General features: G+C 37.1%; 1 protein-coding gene and 1 long non-coding RNA gene across 5 annotated transcripts in view; both read right to left on the bottom strand.

Moving 5' to 3' along the window:
* The window catches only part of LOC139148486 (F-actin-uncapping protein LRRC16A-like), a 98,081-nt gene that overhangs the window by 75,036 nt on the left and 340 nt on the right, over positions 1-22,705 (bottom strand). For 3 of the 4 annotated variants that reach the window (XM_070719958.1, XM_070719961.1, XM_070719960.1), the window contains exons 2-4: positions 22,521-22,614; positions 19,539-19,595; positions 18,807-18,866 (exon numbers count right to left, since the gene is read on the bottom strand). In XM_070719958.1, the coding sequence (XP_070576059.1) occupies positions 18,807-18,866; positions 19,539-19,595; positions 22,521-22,614 (211 nt within the window). Of the gene's footprint in view, positions 1-18,806; positions 18,867-19,538; positions 19,596-22,520; positions 22,619-22,705 lie in introns of all 4 variants that reach the window. The other variant, XM_070719959.1, reaches the window with a different exon arrangement.
* LOC139148474 (uncharacterized) lies at positions 2,185-5,211 on the bottom strand. Its single transcript, XR_011555944.1, has 2 exons — positions 5,069-5,211; positions 2,185-2,287 (listed from the first exon to the last, which is right to left on the bottom strand). It is a non-coding gene; the product is annotated as an uncharacterized lncRNA (long non-coding RNA).

Below are 22,705 nucleotides of genomic sequence, written 5' to 3'. Positions count from 1 at the left end.
CATTTTCAAACATGAACTACATGTACATCTTGTTAAAATGAAGGACTATTACCAAATCTGAAATGTCACAGAAGAAATGTGAGAATACTTTAGTCTTTTCTGTAGATTTGGCCATCTAGAAAACATCTTTGAATTTGGAATTTTTCCACAACCTAATCCAAATTAAAATCTTTGCATAAGAGTAATAAGATTGTGTGATTTACAATGTGCATGGCTGGCTGCTGCTCTTTATTATCAAGCTGAGATCACAAACAACTGCTCTGCTGGTGTTTATCTGCCAATGCATGCGCACATGTACATCTGCAACCCTTTTACCTGTTTACATGTTTGCTCACTGAGCACAGCAGTCTTTCAAAGTTTTATTTTGATAAACGTATTCGTCAAGAGAGCAGATTCAAGTTTCGTTTTCGTTACTCTTCAGTGCAGATTTGTTTTCTGTAAGTGAGAGCCGATTCCTAACAACCAAGGTCACGTAATTTGAAACTGTCTGCATCTCACGCACTACGTAGCTGCAATATGTGGCCTCCTTGGTCGACTGAGCCGTTTCGACTACGATGTAAACTTGTAATTTTCAACTGGGTGTTGATTTACGTTGAACAGTAAGCATTGCCAAGATCCATGGCTTCGAATAAGTTTACATCCATTTACCAAGCACATGGTGCAATTACACTATCGCGTGAAGCCGATCGACTGTCATACGACTCATACACTTGCACAAAGAGAATGGCAACCACTGTCAAGAGCATACCACTTTACGGCATACACATACAAAACAGTGAGTTCACTCCGTGTCGTCGGAGAGAACATGTCGCAAAACTCTATTTTTACGACTTTTTGTGTTTTACAACAGCAAGAACGATATTTTGCGATGTCAGGCGGATTTTCAAGGGTTTTCAGAAAAACTTTTGAGAGTTGAAGGACTTACAATGATTGTAGGCGTGTACAGACATAATGAAATACATTTTCAAGCTTGAATTGTCCAGGGCTTAGTTAATTCAACCGCTGGTGCACTTGCCCATCGGAAGGGAAAGCATACTGTTTTTACTTGCCCGAATGCAAAATTCACTAGCCACCGGGGTCGGGCGATAGGAATTTTCGAGGCCTGTACTGGCTAATGAATTGCAAGTATTCATGCAGGCTGCAGTTTGGCTTGTTTTCAAAATGTCACAACATGCTTTTATCTTGTGCCCTATGACTGCATATGCGGCTATCACAGAGGGCAACAACATGTCAAGTGTAACAAAAGCTGCTGTCATCGATATGGAGATTAGCCAATCACAAGTTTGGATTCACGCTATGTTTTCATTCATGCCAAAATGTCGCAATTAGTTTGGGTTTTTTTTGCTAATGAGTTTTTTCCGCTGTCAGACAACGCGTGTTCCTTCAGTGTTCCTTCGTTCAAGCGGTAGGATCAATGATATGATGACCCAAAATTTAGTGGCAGAAAAATACCACCAGAAAAAATTTTGGTGGCAGATTGATAGTTTTTGGTGGCAAATGCCACCATTGCCACCGATTATTTCGAACACTGGTATGACATTGGTCAATCTCCTTGTACCAACTTTGAATAAATTTGCTTGATACATGTCTGAGTTATGGTTCTGGACATGAAAAAACGTAATAAAATGGCCACACGGCGGCCATATTGGATCGTATCACAAAACAAGTCAATGTGCATGTGTATGACATAGGTTGATGTCCTTGTACCAACTTTGAATAAAATTGGTTGAGATATGCCTGAGTTATGGCTCTGTACATGAAAAAATCGTAACAAAATGGCCGCACGGCGGCCATATTGGATCGTATCACAAAATCAAAGTAAAACTTAAGTTGCCCACGCGGTAATAGTTGAAAAAAGCAACATGAAATGGAGAATAGGTTTCAATAACAAAGTGCGTCATTAGAAAAACTCCTCATGGAAAAGAGGGTTTGTGTGAGTATAGGATAAACTTTCATGAAAAGCGTTAAGAATAAAAAGTGACATATGTTGAATAGTGTCACAAGATTAAATGTAACATTGGTTTTCATAAAAGGTCTGAGCAAGATTCACCAGGAAAGTATTTTGTTGCTGAAGTACTACGGAAATACTTCTGAAATATGGTAAAAATATTTTTGTATACGGTTTTAAGTTGTATGTCATTATTATGCTCTATGTTTTTATTTCAGTAAATGCACTAACAGAGATTCAGTTGTATACAATAACTTTATTTCACTTTTATTTGTGTTTGTGAATGGGTTCTTTGATTTGAATTTATCTTCATGTAATAGTAATCCTCCCAGTGGAAATCTGTGAAGAGGAAAAAAGGAGGTGCAATGATATTAGTACAGTGCATTCTGAATGTTAATCAAAGTAAGAAATGCAAATGCGTAATGCTTACAATTACGCTCATAATGTTTTAGGTATTTCATACATTCCCACTTGGATACATGACTTACTTATACAGAATCAATATATATAAATGTAATCACAATGAAACTTGAGGTATGACTTAATATAGTGTAGATAAAACCAGAACACATTCAGCTGATTCATATTTCATCTGTTGAAACATAGTGTCAATGACACTTGGCTTATTCAATGTGGCAGGCACAGTGAGTAGTACCTGTGGAAACATACGTACCAAGTTTCAGAGCAATCCGAAGAGTGATTTCAGAGACAATGATTTTTGACAATACTAGATACTGCATGGGCCAACATCCCACAATATCCCACAAAATGTGTGGGAAAATAAATGTGGCTGCTTGACATGAATAGATTCTCTTAGATGTACCTTGAACATCACTTTGTAAAAAAAATTTGTTATCAGAATAAGAATTGTTCATATCTAACATTTATGATAACTTTTCAATAAAAGTTACAACAAAGAAACTAGACATGAAAGCAAAAAATCAAAAGAGTTACAGTAAGTATAGCTTTCATTATCCCTGTATTATCAAACATCAAATGCTGAATTACCTGAATCAATATACACCCAAGGATACTGAAATTTCACCAACATTTTACAATTTGTATTACATTTATGCTATGAACACTTACTTTACACGAAACCGTTTGTTAATATCTTTTGAGGAACTGGGAAACACGTAGATTCGTGTCATAGAATTACTAGTTCTTGAACCGGTTACTTTACAGTGTACATGCGTCAACTGAACTGAACTTGGCAGTACCTGTATTTTAGCAGTTTCTCTTGGTAGTATCTGTATTTTAGCGGTACGATTTCTTCTACTCAAGTTCAACGCGTGCACGCATCCAAATACACCATCATCATATTCTATTCTAATCTGCATTACCTCCCTACAAAGTACTGTACACTTCAGTGTACAGTTCAGCTCACTATGTCTGTTGTAAAAGTCAATATATTCACAAAATTCCATATCACTATAGGGAAAAAGTGCGTGACTAGAGCGAGAAACTGACGCTTTCTCGCAATCGGTGAGAATCTGTTCTTATTCTCACCGCTGTCGGTGAGAAAATTTTAATCTCCACTGGAGATTGGTGAGAAATGCACTCCTTGGCGAGAATCAAGTGTGAGAATAAATTCTCACCGGTGAGAATGGAAATTCTCACTATAAGTACAGCGAGACTTGAAATTCACTGGCGAGAATCATCAAGATTCGCCATTCATTGGCAAGAATCATAGAGACTCTGAACGGCGAGTCTTGATGATTCTCGCCAGTGAATTTCAATTCTTGCTGTACTTAGTGAGAATTTCCATTCTCACCGGGGTGAGAATTTGTTGTCACACTTGATTCTCGCCAAGGAGTGCATTTCTCACCAATCTCCAGTGGAGATTAAAATTTTCTCACCCAACAGCGGTGAGAATAAGAACAGATTCTCACCGATTGCGAGAAAGCGTCAGTTTCTCACTCTAGTCACGCATTTTTTCCCTATAGTGTATTCAATGATTCATTTGACTTTTTAAGGTATTATTATTCCCGCGACTGAAAACGCTCACGTTACGTTTGCGGCAAACCTGCTGCAATGAGCAGTATCTTCTGAGTTGCCTGTTTGAAAAATACACACACATGATACATTTATGAGCTATCATTCATTTCGTGTAACCTAACGACCATTCTGCTGAACCGCTATCTTTGGAGCATGAAAGTGAAAAAATCTTTTTTGACGTCCAAGGTTGTGTCACTCCGGCGCGACGCAACTACTTGAACTGAGGGGCCCACAGCAAAATCGTTCCCCGTAGGCATCCGGCCCGACAACAAACTGACGTTTTGGGTGATTCCGTAGTTTACATAAATTTAACGTAAATTAATGACACATGCATAATGAATTTGAAAAGGCTGTACAATTGGCTAAGCACTGTAATTTGGCTGTAGAGACAATTGGAGCTTAGCGTACCGCTTGGCTTCCTGCAGACATGGCTTCGACCTCAACCCACCCCAATTTGCAAGGACAATAAATACAGCACGGCGAGGGAGTCGCGAACGGTCAATTTGGACCAAAATAACGTGATCGATGCATGAACTTTGAAACATGAAATGGACTTAAGAAAATTCATGATCACTGGTTCTGACAAACGGACACACGGCAGTGTTTGGTTTCTGACCCTTAACTATAAACAACCTGATCTCTTCATGAAAACACACTTGTACCATGGACGTAGTAGAGAGTATACACAGTGAGGCCAGTTCAGGGTTGTACCGACGACTCGTTTATGTTCAATGACGTTTTAACTTGTATGCAGTTCAGTTCAGTTCAGTTCGGTTGACGGGATTAGGAATCCTTTCAGGATTCTGGTCATCCCTCTGACTTCTCTGGTTTCATAGTACAAGTCAATGACGTTTTTGAAAGCATTTACTGTTGGTATGCGTACGGGGACTTTGAAATTTGAGAGTGATACCTTCGTTTATGTGATTTGATTAAGCTAGCTGAAAACTATCATAACTACAAAGACGCATGAGTACTTTGCTTACCCTGGTAAATGAAACGGACCTAATCATTGTCAGAATGGGAAAATTTCATTCACACGGTCAAGAATGAAAGTCACCAACAAGATCAAATAACATGGTCAATCACTCAGATATGACAGCTTGCAAACCATGAAATTCTTACCTGCTCATCAAGTGAACGACTTTGATTCCAAATACCACCGCACAAACTGTATTGCTTCTCTTCTGGTCGGTCCAAAATTAGAGATCACACACGTTTTCAAGGGCACCGAGAGATCAGCTGCCCGAGATCAGACTATCAGGAAACATCAGTGATGATGGCGTGCGTGCCGAGTGCAAAGTTGAGTCACGTGTTGTAGGGCTACACCATTCTTTACTACACAGAGAGGGTTCATAATCACCATACCGATTATGATGTGACCATGGGTGTTTAAGACATACGCACTTATAAGTTATATCTTTATCACTTCATTTACAAAACTACATAAAATTCTAGGGCGTACAATTAGGTATGGACCATTTGTTATCGGGGGGGGGGGGGGGGGGTTCCAGGAGGACTTGTCGGGTCAAAAAACTCCATCCAGTTGCTTACTAAAAACATAGGGCCAATGTCCCTCTAAAGCTACTATACACATTATGGAAAGCTAAGTATTTCTTGAATGTATGAAATTATCTCACTAAAGTCATCCTAGGGACCTGTATACCCATATTAAAGCCATCTGACCAGCAGTTTTGAAAAAGCAAGCGACCTAACAGTCAACAGAGGTACGTGTTATGTTGAGAATAACTTTTTGTGACACAAAGGTGGATATCTTTGATAGCTCATTTCAGGAAAGCCTGGCCAAAAATTGCAAATTTAGCTGCAAAAATACAAAATTGAACATTTCAATATATAACATTAATGTAAACCCTCGGAGCCTGTATACCAAATATCAAAGCTATCAGATGAGTAACTTTTGAGAAACGAAGATTTTGACCAAAAATGGCAAAAATTCACCCAATAAGACAAAAATTGAAGATTTTCATCTGTCTGATCAGATGTTATGAAGAAGATTTTTCACCAAAACTGCCTTTTTGTGCTAATGTCCATTTTACGATTGGTGAAGATTTTTACAACACCCCATTAAGTGAGGTCTCTTAGAACAATGCACTGCCATGAAGCACATGCTGTTATGATATCATTAATATTTTAACTCATATTTTCCTTTTGTTTAGGATGTACCTACTTATACTTTAAGTAGTTTATTCATTTGATGTATTTCTGCTGCTCATTGTATTTGTTACTTAATAAAACATACTAAAATAATGAACTGAGATTGACCACACTGCCAGCACCGGGTTGAGCACATAACCTATGACAGGATTTTAGCAGACTGAGTCTCATCGACTTCTTTTGCAATCACTTTTCGCTAATCCCTACACTTCCTTCCATTTTCTTTTCAACTTTTCAGCTATTTGAAGAAGATGCTGTATACCTTAAATTACATCTTTGTCCTGCTGTACAATAGTCTCTCCTAATGATTGTGCTTTCATTACACCATGTAAAGGAAAACATTAGAACAAAAAGAAGTATTCAACTTTTGGTATATGTGTGTCAATGATTAAAAAGTTCTGAAAATTGGCGAAATTAAGACGACAATACTCCTGAATCAATTTTCTCACCTACCAGAATATGGAATTGTGAACCCACATGTACAAAATCGTTTGTTTATACTCACATTCATGATTCTATAGTGAACACAACCATACATATACATTTCATTCACATTTCTCAATTAATGCACAGAAATATTGCATCCACATATTAATTACTACTTAATATAAATATCAGGGCAAAATAAATTTCTGGAAAAGTACATGTTAAATATTCAACCATATCGATATTACACATAGATAATATAACAGGTTCAATAATCAAGGTACTATTTCAGATAGATAATTTCCAGGCCGTAACAATACACATGTGGTAATCTTGAACCTCTATTTATTTTTGATACAAGTTGCTGATCCACAGTTTCAGTTGTTTCTATGATTTTGAGTCATCTAGGTATACATACACAAGATAATTTCCTGTATTATAGGTTTGTTTAAATTTATTAGATCATTTATGACTTTATAATGCTTGCCAATCCTTTTACATTCAATTTTGTGCAGAAACTACATCAACTCAGCCTCATATGAATACAATAGGTTTGCAACAAGTGGTGCACAGTTTATGCCTATTAAATGCCTATACTTTGCCTCAATATCATATCAGCTAATATGATAGATTTGTTCCTCTATTAAAAAATGCAGCATCTTGATTTCTTCCTAAACGATGTATTTGTGTTTTGGCATCACTGTTGTCGTTTAATATCATAACTTGCACAAATTTAGAAAAACAAAATACTTTCAATCAATTAACTATACAAATTTATTTTTTTTGTTCAATGTTCTGTAGCCCACCGCTTATAATTTAGTGCATCCTCCCTTGCTATGTAAATGAGCAAAAATGAGCAAAAATAAGTCAAAATATTACTTCAAAAATTAATTTCTGCTCAACTATGCAACCAACAAACCCAAAAACCTAATCAGATCTAGTTCCCATCCTAAAGATTCTGTGTACCTAATTTTATGACATTTGATGAATGAGTTTGAGAGATATCGACGAAACAAATCCATAACACACACACACACAGACAGACACACACACACACACACACACATACATATTACAGACACACATACAGACTAACAAACGCCACCCTATGACAATGGCCCACTTAGGTGGGCTACGCCCACCGCGTGGGCCAAAAATAGCGTCAATGACACTGTAGCTCCCATCCTGGACTATTTAGTGTTTGTTCTCTGGTCAGATATTTGAACATGTGTGAAAGGGATAAAGTGCATGAAGTGAAAATACTTAAAGCCCCAACTCCCGTATAAAAGCGCGAGAACCTACGAGAGTGGTCATAATGGTGGGATATTCAAACGTACTCGGTACGCTCTGGACGTCGTCAATAAAAACCGTTAATTTAGAAATCTACCGATTAATTTTTTTCTTGGAAATTGAGGGATATGTGTATAAGTATTTGGAGCACAATATACTTGGTTTCTGACGAAATTAAATTTGAAATGACGTCTGGAACCAGGAAAAGGATAAAATACTTGCCGGTAATATCGCCGGTATAACGTTCGATGTTCAGTTTGAATCTGCATGATTGACATGATATGCAAATTGCAAATGAGTCATGAGCGATACGTTGTTTACTTTTTACGTACGTAGCGTTGATTGTTCAACGCGGGGAAAAAACACCAAATACTCGGAGCGTACCGAAAGATACAAACGCACTCACAGTGTGTATAATAAATACAATGTCATGCAAACACATTTGATTAGGCAGTTCTCTTTTTGGAAAATTTGTTGGTCCTGAAAAGGACCGTTTTCATTTATGTTGGCCTACCTGAGCCGTACATTTTACAGACAGGAAGGCCTATACTGTCATTTATGCCCGACATAAAGTACGTCTGGCATGTTCGGGTTGAGACCACGGACAAGTACCAGCGCAAATTCTGGCATGATCTCTCACTTTGTCTGCACTGTCTGTATATCTTCTGTCTTCTTTTCAAATTTCAAGTTTTACCCTCGAGTAAACATACTGTTGAAAGCGCAATCATCGCAATGCGATATGCGTAACTATCGCTTACGCTTAGCTGTTTCCAAAAGTGATATACATTTTCTTTCCCGATCTAAAGCCGTGCATGCCTATGTAACACAAAACAAGTAGCCTCCAGAATCCAATGTGCTGACAAAACGGATTTTTTTTGACGCCTGCTATCGCCTTCGGCATATTCGGTCGTCACTGCTGTGCTGATCAGACGTCGAGTTGACAAACGTCGCCGGCGGCAGCAGAGGTCACCGTACCAATCAGTCCCATAAGTTGCACTCAAATGTCCGCGCTCGATCCCCACCACAGCTAGCTCCAATTCATTCCTGGCAAAGAAAATTCCCGAGGCTACCTCTAGTGCTCATCAGTGACCGCTATCCTCATAAAGCCAGTTGACATACAGTGTGATTAGCAGTCTGACTCTGACTACCACGCGTTTGTAATGAACTAGTATCGCGACTGCGTGGAGAGTGTAGAAGTGCAAGTGCACTCGATTTTGGCGGGATCGTTCAAAGTAGCGAAATACTAGAACTCACCATTTATAAGGAGGGATGAACATTGAAATGAATACTCCGAGAGATCATGCGATCACTTTATTCTGATTTTATTTTAGGTGATTAAATATTAACAGGTTTGATTTCTAAAGTAAGTATTTTTCAGAAGCTTTTTGAAATAATCATAAGACAACAAATCGACACCACATTTCATTTCGGTCACCATAAAACTTGTAATCGAAGCCGGGGGAATAGTTGTCTGTACCCTCCCATCCGCGACAGCGCCGAATTTTGAAAAGGAAACTACAACTACCATCCAAGAACTGTGGAAAACTACGTTTTATAATGGAGACACAGCCCTGCCTCGCTAAACTAAGGTAGAATGAGGAAGGATTGTTTGTAAGACAAAAGCTCTACAAAATTTGGTAGACGACTCGGCCGTTGAGCATTGTGGTAAATGTCCAACGTCGTCCATTGAAATAACCACACTCGATAAATTTGGACATCTAGTAGGCGAATTTGCTGTTCTTTCAGAACTGTTTTGATTTTTTCCCGTTCTTTCCTGAAATGCGGCATTTCTAGGACGGCGTTTGGACAAAACGGTGCTTCATTATTATCTTCAATCAAGACTCCCTGCAAGAGTGATGTACACTATGACCATGACTGAGCCGAGGAAAACTCCGATAATAGATCCCGTGGCAGAAAAAACTACTCGTTGGATTTCTGCATCGTTTACCCGTATACAAAGATGCGGATAGCTATTGCCACTGCCATGATATGCATTATGTTGAATCATTCAAAAACGCGCAGAATACAATGACAGACGCTTCGTTTTCGGGACGAGAAACGTATACCATGACGCATGAGATCTAAGGGGTGTCGATCGATCGCCTGGCAACGTCATCACGGTTTGTACAAATCCGAGGCGACGCCGCGCCGAACCCTGCTCCAGTAAGACTTCGAAAAAGTCTATGTTCAAGACAAACCTATGGGGGAAATGAGTGGATGTATCGTATGGAAATACGGAAATACGTATGGAAATACGTATGGAAAGTAAACCGTAAATTGGGTGAAAATAGTATACGTAAAAGTCACCGTGCAGTCAATGTTACATTATGTGGCGTGCACGTTCTATTTTTGGAGGTGTTCAACCAGCTGTTTTAATTTGCTACTTTTTGTTCACAAAGATACCATATTAGTTATGTTTTGCTCCGCCCATTTTTATCGATTTTTCTCGGTAGGGCCCTACCGAGAGTTACCGGTTTAAATGAAATGTACTGGAGACAGTGAAATATGTTTAATGTAATTATTCAGAATATAAAATAGAAAACATAGGGCCAAAGTCCCTGAAGCTACAATAGACATGGTTACAAAATTAAGTATTTCCTGACTGTATGAAATTATCTCACTTTAATAGGTCATCCTAGGGACTTGTAAACCAAATGTTAAAGCTGTCTGACCAGCGGTTTTGAAAAAACAAGCAACTCCACAGTTGACAGAGCTCTGCTGTGTATTATGTAGAGAATAACCTTTTGTGACACATGTATTGATGAAGAAGGTGGATATCTTTCATTAACATTGTAAGTGAGTTCTGTTGAATAACTTGAGACTGTACATACGCAGAGAAAGCACACTGAAGAGACAAATGTTTGAAACTTAAGAAGTTCAAGGTCATCAAAAGCATTATAAGGAATCATGTAACTTTCATTGCACTGTTTACACAGATTGCACAATTGCTATAAATAGCACATGAGGAATCTTACAGCGAAGCTTTACGGTACCATAAAAACCCTATCACTTTGACCACTCTTTTAATTGACCACTCTATTTTTTTCCTCAAAAAGTAATTTTATTTTATCCTTACCAAGTCAACCATAAATGGAAATTAGAACTTTCTCTATCTCTATCTCTATTGACTATTTTGAGCAATTTCTTTTAGATAACATACAGGGCACAATAAATGACAGTTCAGAATATGTCAAAGTTGGGATTCAGGAAAGTTGCGTTTACATGTTTTAATCCTCCAAGATGGTAAGCATTTCACTACGAACTGTCAAAAAAGGTTGAACTTTCTGATAATTCTACATAAAAATTATTTTGGCTTTGATGATTCCTAATTAATTCAATTATTTAAAATCATATTAATTATTTTTTTCTGGGTGAATTGATAGGGTTTTTACAGTACAAGAATTACATACAATGCAAGTCAAATTTTGACCAAAAATGACAAAAAAATTCCTTAAAAATACACATTTGCATATTTCATCACAATTTGAACAAATCTAAGTTGGGTTACCCCTAGGGACCTGTATACCAAATAACAAAGCTGTCTGACCAGCGGTTATGAAGAAGAAGATTTTTTATCAAAAACACCTTTTTGGCATTAATTTGCCTATTTTCAACAATATCAAAAAATTAAAAAAAATAGTTTCTCAAAATCATATTTTTAATCTACACAACAAATATCGAATCAGTAAGTACTGCGGTTCTCAAGATATTTGAGTGGACGGACGCCTCACAAACGGACATACATACATACATACATACATACATACATACAGACTGACGACGGACGCCGGACGGATACCCATCCCAATAGCTTCTATAGACTATAGTCTATAGTAGCTAAAAATACAGAATTAGATATATCGAATACTGTGATACAACCATTAACTCAACAAGTCATTTACAATGACATAGTCCCCACTTGTAATAGGAGTATTAGTCTTGATGGGGCAGGAAAATGTGTCATTAAGAAGTATCACTGGAGTGTATATGTTGAGATCTATGGGCACATAGGTCTATGTCGTTGTTCCCAATTTGAAACACATGAGGCATGTCTAAGTTATGGTTCTAAATCGGGAAAAAAGATCAGACCTCTAGCAGTATTGGCCAGCCAAGAAATACATATGCGCATTATAAATGAGGTACAAGATGTGACATCTTAAGGTCTAATATCCTATCAAAATTGGAGGGTATAGAACTTGTGGTTACTGAGATATGCATATATATGTATAATCAAGGTCAAAGGTCATCGAGGTCACATGACATTTTGAAAAAAAAAATTATATTGCTAATTAATCTCTATATGCCAAAAAATCAGATCTCTAGCTCTATTCGCTTGCCCAGAATTAGATGTGTACATAAGTAATGAGGTAAAGCGTGTGTTGTCATAAGGTCTCCCATCCTACTAAATACAAAGGACATAGCAGTTGTGGTTACTTATTATTGACATAAACATATATTTTAGGTAAAAGGTCATCGAGGTCACATGACATTTGGTCAAAAATTTCTCTCCTATAGTTATCCCTATATACCAAAAATCAGACATCCAGCTCTATTGGCTCGCTCAGAATGAGATATGCGCATAATTATTGAGGTACAATATGTGGCGTCATAAGGTGTCCAATCATACCAAATATGAAGGGTGTAGCACTTGTGGTTACCGAGTTATGGAAAAATATGTATATTTGAGGTCAAAGGTCACCGAGGTCACGTGACATTTTGTCAAAAAAAATTGTTTTGCTAAGTTATCCCTATATACCAAAAATCAGACCTCTAGCTCTATTGGCTCGCTCAAAATTAGATATGTGCATAATTAATGAGGTACAATATGTGGCGTCATAAGGTGTCCCATAATACCATACATGAAGGGTGTAGCACTTGTGGTTACTGAGTTATGGACAAATATGTATATTTGAGGTCAAAGGTCACCGAGGTCACGTGACATTTTGTCAAAAAAATTGTATTGCTAAGTTATCCCTATATACCAAAAATCAGACCTCTAGCTCTATTGGCTCGCTCAAAATTAGATATGCGCATAATTAATGTGGTACAATATGTGGCGTCATAAGGTGTCCCATCATACCATACATGAAGGCTGTAGCACTTGTGGTTACTGAGTTATGGACAAATATGTATATTTGAGGTCAAAGGTCACCGAGGTCACGTGACATTTTGTCAAAAAAATTGTATTGCTAAGTTATCCCTATATACCAAAAATCAGACCTCTAGCTCTATTGGCTCGCTCAAAATTAGATATGTGCATAATTAATGAGGTACAATATGTGGCGTCATAAGGTGTCCCATCATACCATACATGAAGGCTGTAGCGCTTGTGGTTACTGAGTTATGGACAAATATGTATATTTGAGGTCAAAGGTCACCGAGGTCACGTGACATTTTGTCAAAAAAATTGTATTGCTAAGTTATCCCTATATACCAAAAATCAGACCTCTAGCTCTATTGGCTCGCTCAAAATTAGATATGCACATAATTAATGAGGTACAATATGTGGCGTCATAAGGTGTCCCATCATACCATACATGAAGGCTGTAGCACTTGTGGTTACTGAGTTATGGACAAATATGTATATTGAGGTCAAAGGTCACTGAGGTCACGTGACATTTTGTCAAAAAAATTGTATTGCTAAGTTATCCCTATATACAAAAAATAGCGTCAATGACACTGTAGCTCCCATCCTGGACTATTTAGTGTTTGTTCTCTGGTCAGATATTTGAACATGTGTGAAAGGGATAAAGTGCATGAAGTGAAAATACTTAAATGAAATGTACTGGAGACAGTGAAATATGTTTAATGTAATTATTCAGAATATAAAATGGAAAAAATACAGAATTAGATATATCGAATACTGTGATACAACCATTAACTCAACAAGTCATTTACAATGACATAGTCCCCACTTGTAATAGGAGTATTAGTCTTGATGGGGCAGGAAAATGTGGTCATTAAGAAGTATCACTGGAGTGTATATGTTGAGATCTATGGGCACATAGGTCTATGTCGTTGTTCCCAATTTGAAACACATGAGGCATGTCTAAGTTATGGTTCTAAATCGGGAAAAAAGATCAGACCTCTAGCAGTATTGGCCAGCCAAGAAATACATATGCGCATTATAAATGAGGTACAAGATGTGACATCTTAAGGTCTAATATCCTATCAAAATTGCAGGGTATAGAACTTGTGGTTACTGAAATATGCATATATATGTATAATCAAGGTCAAAGGTCATCGAGGTCACATGACATTTTGAAAAAAAAATTATTGCTAATTAATCCCTATATGCCAAAAAATCAGATCTCTAGCTCTATTCGCTTGCCCAGAATTAGATGTGTACATAATTAATGAGGTAAAGCGTGTGTTGTCATAAGGTCTCCCATCCTACTAAATACAAAGGACATAGCACTTGTGGTTACTTATTTATTGACATAAACATATATTTTAGGTAAAAGGTCATCGAGATCACATGACATTTGGTCAAAATATTTCTCTCCTATAGTTATCCCTATATACCAAAAATCAGACATCCAGCTCTATTGGCTCGCTCAGAATGAGATATGCACATAATTATTGAGGTACAGTATGTGGCGTCATAAGGTGTCCAATCATACCAAACATGAAGGGTGTAGCACTTGTGGTTACCGAGTTATGGAAAAATATGTATATTTGAGGTCAAAGGTCACTGAGGTCACGTGACATTTTGTCAAAAAAATTGTTTTGCTAAGTTATCCCTATATACCAAAAATCAGACCCCTGGCTCTATTGCTCGCTCAAAATTAGATATGTACATAATTAATGAGGTACAATATGTGGCGTCATAAGCTGTCCCATCATACCATACATGAAGGTTGTAGCACTTGTGGTTACTGAGTTATGGACAAATATGTATATTTGAGGTCAAAGGTCACCGAGGTCACGTGACATTTTGTCAAAAAAATTGTTTTGCTAAGTTATCCCTATATACCAAAAATCAGACCTCTAGCTCTATTGGCTCGCTCAAAATTAGATATGCGCATAATTAATGAGGTACAATATGTGGCGTCATAAGGTGTCCCATCATACCATACATGAAGGCTGTAGCACTTGTGGTTACTGAGTTATGGACAAATAGTATATTTGAGGTCAAAGGTCACCGAGGTCACGTGACATTTTGTCAAAAAAATTGTTTTGCTAAGTTATCCCTATATACCAAAAATCAGACCTCTAGCTCTATTGGCTCGCTCAAAATTAGATATGCGCATAATAATGAGGTACAATATGTGGCGTCATAAGCTGTCCCATCATACCATATATGAAGGGTGGTAGCACTTGTGGTTACTGAGTTATGGACAAATATGTATATTTGAGATCAAAGGTCATCAAGGTCACATGACATTTTGTCAAAATATCCGAGATATCTGCGTGAACAGATGGACTCACGGATGGACGAACAGACGGACATGACCCAATCTATAAGCTCACTGGACTTCATCCGTGGGGACTAAAATTGTGTCACTGCATCCTTTTTGCAATATGAATACGATGAGAAACTAAATTTTTATTTTTTGTGGCCTTATACATGGGAGTCTATGGAGATCTGCCTTATACATGGAGTCTATGGACGTGTAAACTAAAAATATGCAAATTTCACCACGATTTGCCCAAATTTGGGAAAGGTCACTCCTATGCACTTCCATACCAAGTTTCAAATCAATCGGACTTGTGGTTTCAGAGCAGGAGATTTTTTGACCAAAAATGGGAGAAAATTACAAAAAAATTCGTGAAAAATAGCAAGTCCAAGATACTGACCCAAGATGCGCACAATCATTTCATGTCAGCCCAAAGTACTTACATGCTAATTTTTCATGTAATCTGCTCAATGGTTATTGAGTTTTTTCAATTTTAACTGTTTTTACATTTTTTCACTTAATTTGCATATTTTTGGCAATGACAACTTCATTTGAACAAAATCTCATCTACAGCCCATCATCCATGTACACACCAAATATCAAGATGAAATGTACAGCGGTTTTGGAGTTTTTGATGTTGACGGACAGACATACAGACATACAGACATACAGACATACAGACATACAGACGTACAGACATACAGACATACAGACATACATACATACAGACATTTTCCTAGCCTATAAGAATAGCTTCCATTGCCATATATACATATGGCTATGGGAGCTAAAAATCAGAGCTCTTGCTCTATTGGCTCGCTCAAAATTAGATATGCACATAATTAATGAGGTACAATATGTGGCGTCATAAGGTGTCCCATCATACCATACATGAAGGCTGTAGCACTTGTGGTTACTGAGTTATGGACAAATATGTATATTTGAGGTCAAAGGTCACCGAGGTCACGTGACATTTTGTCAAAAAAATTGTTTTGCTAAGTTATCCCTATATACCAAAAATCAGACCTCTAGCTCTATTGGCTCGCTCAAAATTAGATATGTGCATAATTAATGAGGTACAATATGTGGCGTCATAAGCTGTCCCATCATACCATATATGAAGGGTGGTAGCACTTGTGGTTACTGAGTTATGGACAAATATGTATATTTGAGATCAAAGGTCATCAATGTCACATGACATTTTGTCAAAATATCCGAGATATATGCGTGAACGGATGGACTCACGGATGGACAAACAGACTAACATGACCCAATCTATAAGCTCACTGGACTTCATCTGTGGGGACTAAAAATTGTGTCACTGCATCCTTTTTGCAATATGAATACGATGAGAAACTAAATTTTTATTTTTCGTGGCCTTGTACATGGGAGTCTATGGAGATCTGCCTTATACATGGGAGTCTATGGACGTGTAAACTAAAAATATGCAAATTTCACCATGATTTGCCCAAATTTGGGAAAGGTCACTCCTATGCACTTCCATACCAAGTTTCAAATCAATCGGACTTTTGGTTTCAGAGCAGGAGATTTTTTACCAAAAATGGGAGAAAATTACAAAAAAATTCATGAAAAATAGCAAGTCCAAGATACTGACCCCAGATGTGCACAATCATTTCATGTCAGCCAAAGTACTTACATGCTAATTTTCATGTAATCTGCTCAGTGGTTATTGAGTTTTTTCAATTTTGACTGCTTTTACATTTTTTCACTTAATTTGCATATTTTTGGCAATGGCAATTTCATTTGAACGAAATCTCATCTACAGCCCATCATCCATGTACACACCAAATATTAAGATGAAAATGTACAGCGGTTTTGGAGTTTTTGATGTTGACGGACAGACATACAGACATACAGACATACAGACATACAGACACACAGACATACAGACATACATACATACAGACATTTCCCTAGCCTATAAGAATAGCTTCCATTGCCATATATACATATGGCTATGGGAGCTAAAAATTGATGTGCATAGCTATGACATTGGTCAATGTCCTTGAACCAACTTTGAATAAAATCTGTAGAAACATGCCTGAGTTATGGCTCTGTACATGAAAAAATCGTAATAAAATGGCCGCCTGGCGGCCATATTGGATCGTATCACAAAACAAATTGATGTGCATATGTATGACATAGGTCAATGTCCTTGTACCAAGTTTGAATAAAATCGGTTGAGATATGCCTGAGTTATGGCTCTGTACATGAAAAAATCGTAACAAAATGGCCGCACGGCGGCCATATTGGATCGTATCACAAAAAGAATTGACGTGCATATCTATGACATTGGTCAATGTCCTTGTACCAACTTTGAATAAAATCAGTTGAAATATGCCTGAATTATGGCTCTGTACATGAAAAAATCGTAATAAAATGGCCCCCTGGCAGCCATATTGGATCGTATCACAAAACAAATCGACGTGCATCTGTATGACATATGAAGTAATCCTTGTACCAAGTTTGAATGAAATCGCTTCGGGCATCTCTGAGATATCTGCGTGAACGGACGGACGGACGCACGCACGGACGGACGCACGCCACGCACACACGCACGGACACGACCAAACTATAAGTCCCCCCGGACGGTGTCCGTGGGGACTAATTAAAAATATGCCAATTCCAACATTTTCTCCAGAAATATAGCAGCTTTTGCAAGGAAGGATATAAAGTGCAGTGTGTGTACGAAATGTGACAGAACCTTTGGACACCAGATAGACACTTGGTTTACAACTACAAGTAATCTCTTGCCATATATCATAAATAGGTTTATCAAGTAAAGGGCAAATCTCTCACGCTTATCGTATTCACAATTTCTCTACATCAGTATGATTGTACCACAAAGTTTATTTTTGTCGAGATTAGTGCATAGTGGTGTAATTACAGATCTTTTTGAAGATTCCAGGGACATAGGTAAAAGAACAAACATAAAATACATACACAAGCAGAAAACAACATCTACGGTGCTCTGAATAGATAGGTGCTGGTGATTGATATGGTATTACTTATTTCAATAAAAGTACAACAACTACACATATCAGCTATTTGAAAGAGTTCTTAAATCAACAAAAATGTCAACATACTTTTGCCAGATTCACATTCAGGCACTAGGATGGCTCTTGACATGGTGCAAGATTGTGATAAGATACTACATGACATATTTGAATCTCTGACCTCTAAGTCACTTATTGGCTCTGTTCTAGACCAACTGTTATGGTATCCATTTGGCCCAGAGCTGATATAAACCATTCACACACACATACACGATTGCAATGTGGGCCAAGTCGCAAATCATGTCGACTCTGAACCCATCCCTGAGATGCGACATAAATATGGCTGGCCCAGGCCCGACATAGTGTGTTCGAATCAGTTTTTTTTAATCTCATTCGGTTGTTTTCTGTATTTCATAGATGCAAAAAAACCCAGGAATTTTAGACATGACCTTGTACCATGATCCAAATCTGATCAACTACATCTGGTTATTTTACATTTAATGTTAAATCGTGTATTTCAGTTAGCATAAAAAAACTATGAAATATATTAATTACCTTCCGGGGCTTTGTACTTTCAACAGACTGTATGTCTAGGAAATGAAACTCCTGCTCCAACTGTAGAAAGGAAGAAAGAAAGAACGGAGAGAAATAGGGAGTGAATGAAAGAAAACATGAGAAGAGGAAAAGAAAAGAAGGGTATAAGAAAGTTATTTGTTTTTCACAACTTCCTGAAAGTTGCAAACATCGCAGAATAAACAATAAAGCATGAATAAGCACTGATCTGAAGACTTGTGCTGAAACCAGTAAGCACTGATCTGAAGACTTGTGCTGAAACCAGTAAGCACTGATCTGAAGACTCAGTGGCGTTAGGACTTGAAATTTTATTTTAATCAGATAACAACTATTCAATGAGATGATGACAGCTTGGCTATTAGTGCAAGATACGGGGCAGATTAGAATTAATTTATGCAAATTATATTAATGAACATTGTTTTGGTATTGAAATTTATGCTAATGATTATTTATCAATGTGGAATATTCATCTGCCCCGATTGTGCATTATATACAGCTTGGACATGCAATAATACAGAATATTCGAAAATACCAATCTCCAGTAGTTTGAACGGTATCTCAGATCAGCACAATTATTTGATGGTGTGTATACTGGTTTTCACATATCACAAAATGGACATATCTTCCCAAGAGTCATCTATCTCCATAACATGGTGGTTTGGTTAGCCATCCTCTAAACAGAAACAATCTAAATATGAAAATTATCTGACTTACTTTCGGTGGTGACTTTGCTGGCAAGGTAAATATAAAAGCTCTGCATACAGACAACACCTACAGACAACAAATGAAGAAAAAAAATTCACTTTTGTTTTCTCACAGCACACAGTAAGTGAGGCTACCCACAATTCTCCATGATCTGTACACACGGAGATCACTCACTGAACTGAAGCAAATTTCTTCTGTACACAGAACAACTCGGTCCATATTTCAAAATTCTGGCAACATAGTTCTGATAATCATAATTTTCTGATTTTTCACTGTGAATAATGAGAAGATCAACCCCTTTTCCGCGGAGGAGATAGCAATTTTGTAATTTTGTTGACATATATTTTTGACAGCCATACACAATATTTTCAAGGAAACTAAGGGAATAAGTTTCATCTGTGTTGGCAAAAGAAAGGGTATTGATTTTTTTTAATGTTCGTAACAAAGGAAATTTGCATGTCTTACAGGTGGTATGATGAGACCATCTTAGTTGCTGATAACTTTATCTTGACAAGTGTGCAATTTTTAGCACCTCCAAACATCGACTTCTCATTCAATTTACTCTTGAATTTTAAACATAATCAATAATTTTGGAACATAGTTTTAACAAATAATCCTGAACTTAAATTGTACATTAAAAATGTTAAGAAACTGATAAAATTGAAAAAGCCTTTAGCAAAAAATGTCTGAGTGAACAAATCAACGGGAATTGTGGGTAGTCTCACTTACTGTGCAGCAGTTACTGGAATGGAACTCATATCAGTAAAATATGATACGTTGATGACATTTTCAAGAATTTTACTGCAGATATATGACATACATCAAGAAGCATTCACAACCAAAAGCTGCAGTTGGATTCCTAAAATCATATGATAAGACTCAATGGATAGAAATTAACTTAATATGTCAGGATATTTCATTCTCATCTCTGTATATCATCTCTGCTCACTAAGATTTTCCATCAAGACTGTAAGACACAGCTACTGCAATGAGATCAGTGTGATTGACTGTGACTAATGATACATTCTAGAAAGGCATGCCAGTTGCTGGAAACAAAAGCTTTGTATTTGCAATTTTTGTTTTTCCAATAGAAAGCAGTTATGTGCATCCCTCGAGGCCATTACTGATAGTTAGGTTGCACTTTTCCAAGTTCTTACAAGTAGTGATTCCATGTATGAAACAAACATCAACAAACACTTATTTTTAAGCAAATCTAATGTATGTAGAACTACCAGCAATGACACTCTGCAGTGATTTTTCTTTACAAAAGCTTCATAAAAACTTTTGTACTGGTAAACAGAGAGTTTCAGTCAAAACATAATGATTTTGTTCCCATGTGTGGGTTTATTATTCCACATATCTTCACTTTGGCCACTACATCACAGACAGAAATAAACTGGTATTGTTACTTTGTAATGTTACAAATCACTCTACAAGTGAACTACCAGCAATGACACTCTGCAGTGGTTTTTCTTTACAAAAGCTTCATAAAAACTTTTGTACTGGTAAACAGAGAGTTTCAGTCAAAACATAATGATTTTGTTCCCATGTGTGGGTTTATAGTTCCACATATCTTCACTTTGGCCACTACATCACAGACAGAAATAAACTGGTATTGTTACTTTGTAATGTTACACATCACTCTACAAGTGAATGATCTAAGCCACAAGGACAAGACAAATTTTTAAAATTTCAAATGCCTCATGATTCATGAACAAGTAAAACATTCTGATGATATGTTACGGAGTAAAGCAAACTGTATGTTAAAACTTGTGATTTTTATTGCTATAGTTGGGGTCAACTTTTTGGGAGTTTCAAAACAAAACTTCCTGTGAAATGGTTATCACGGAAACAAACACACTTGTACTCTCACATGTTGGTGTGCATTTCTGATCCCAAATGAGGCTGACAGATTAGAATTTTGCCAAGAATTACATGATAAAAATTAATATTTCAGATCTCTCTCCTGTTGAGTTGACTCAAAATGAGGGCAGGTACAAAAATAATGGATAATCGACAGAAATAATACAATTTTTCTCATTTCATCACTGCAGTAATGAGTGGTGACACTAGCATGACTGAACAGTAATCTAATGTGTCAGCATTACAATATAGTGGAAGCTACACTCGTTACATGTATGCGATGTTAGCACTTAATTAGTGTGTATAACTCAGCTCAATTGACATATGCCCTGGGTCACTGATAACAGCAGACCCTGCTCATATTATAAGAGGAAGCGGGGACTCCTGACTGTATGTTTAAAAATAGATGTGAACATTTCATGGTGAACATACAATTAAATTAATCATAAAAAACCCTGAATACCTGTATATACGTATGATGCACAAACAAAACATCTAACTCCAGGGTCTATTATCTAACCAACATGCACTGAGGGACACAATCACTTTGATATTGTATGATGCTAATCCCATACCATGGTACAAGAATATAAGGACTTTTTATCCTGAGCAAGACTTTCCCCTGCAAGATTTTTTTTGACCATGACCTTCAACCATATCAAACTAAAGCAAAGACTTGCTGACCTATGATGTCATCATCATGTAAACTTTATGTAATGTTTAAAGTTTCATCTTTTTATTGACAGAACACGAGGAGTGAAATGCAAGAACTGCGTAAAAAGATGTTGTACTACGTGGTTGGATAAGACCATAAGAAACTATGATAAAATAGACGGCAGCAGCTTATTGAAATATCTCTGCAGATTGTATGAAGAAGATCCTTTTACAGTGTATTCTCTTGTTTTATTTACGTTACGAATAGTCATAATATTAGTATACATTCATTCCAAACAAATGAATTCCACGATACGGATGTCCTATAGCGAAATACAATGCACAGTAGAATGGTGTACATAAGAAGCTACTGATTTAAAACTTCCCCCTTTTTGCCATGGTTTACAAAAGAAAATATTAACGAAGGGCTTTTATTCAAGCAACATTTCCGCTATCATATGACCTTGTACTTACCAATATGCGACCCTCTAATTTTTCCTGTTTCGTTTCGACCTTGATGAGCTTGAACTGTACATGTTTGCCTCTCTCTCCCAGCTCATTTCGTATGCTTTCTGAAATGAAAACAGACTCCAGTAATCGATTTTAAATTTACCAAATTTTCAACGTAAACTGCTCGACTGAGTGTTGACGTTTTACTT

Source organism: Ptychodera flava, chromosome 13 (assembly GCF_041260155.1).
Source record: "Ptychodera flava strain L36383 chromosome 13, AS_Pfla_20210202, whole genome shotgun sequence".
In the NCBI taxonomy this organism is placed as follows: Eukaryota; Metazoa; Hemichordata; class Enteropneusta; family Ptychoderidae; genus Ptychodera; species Ptychodera flava.
This window is presented reverse-complemented; position numbering and strand designations above follow the sequence as displayed.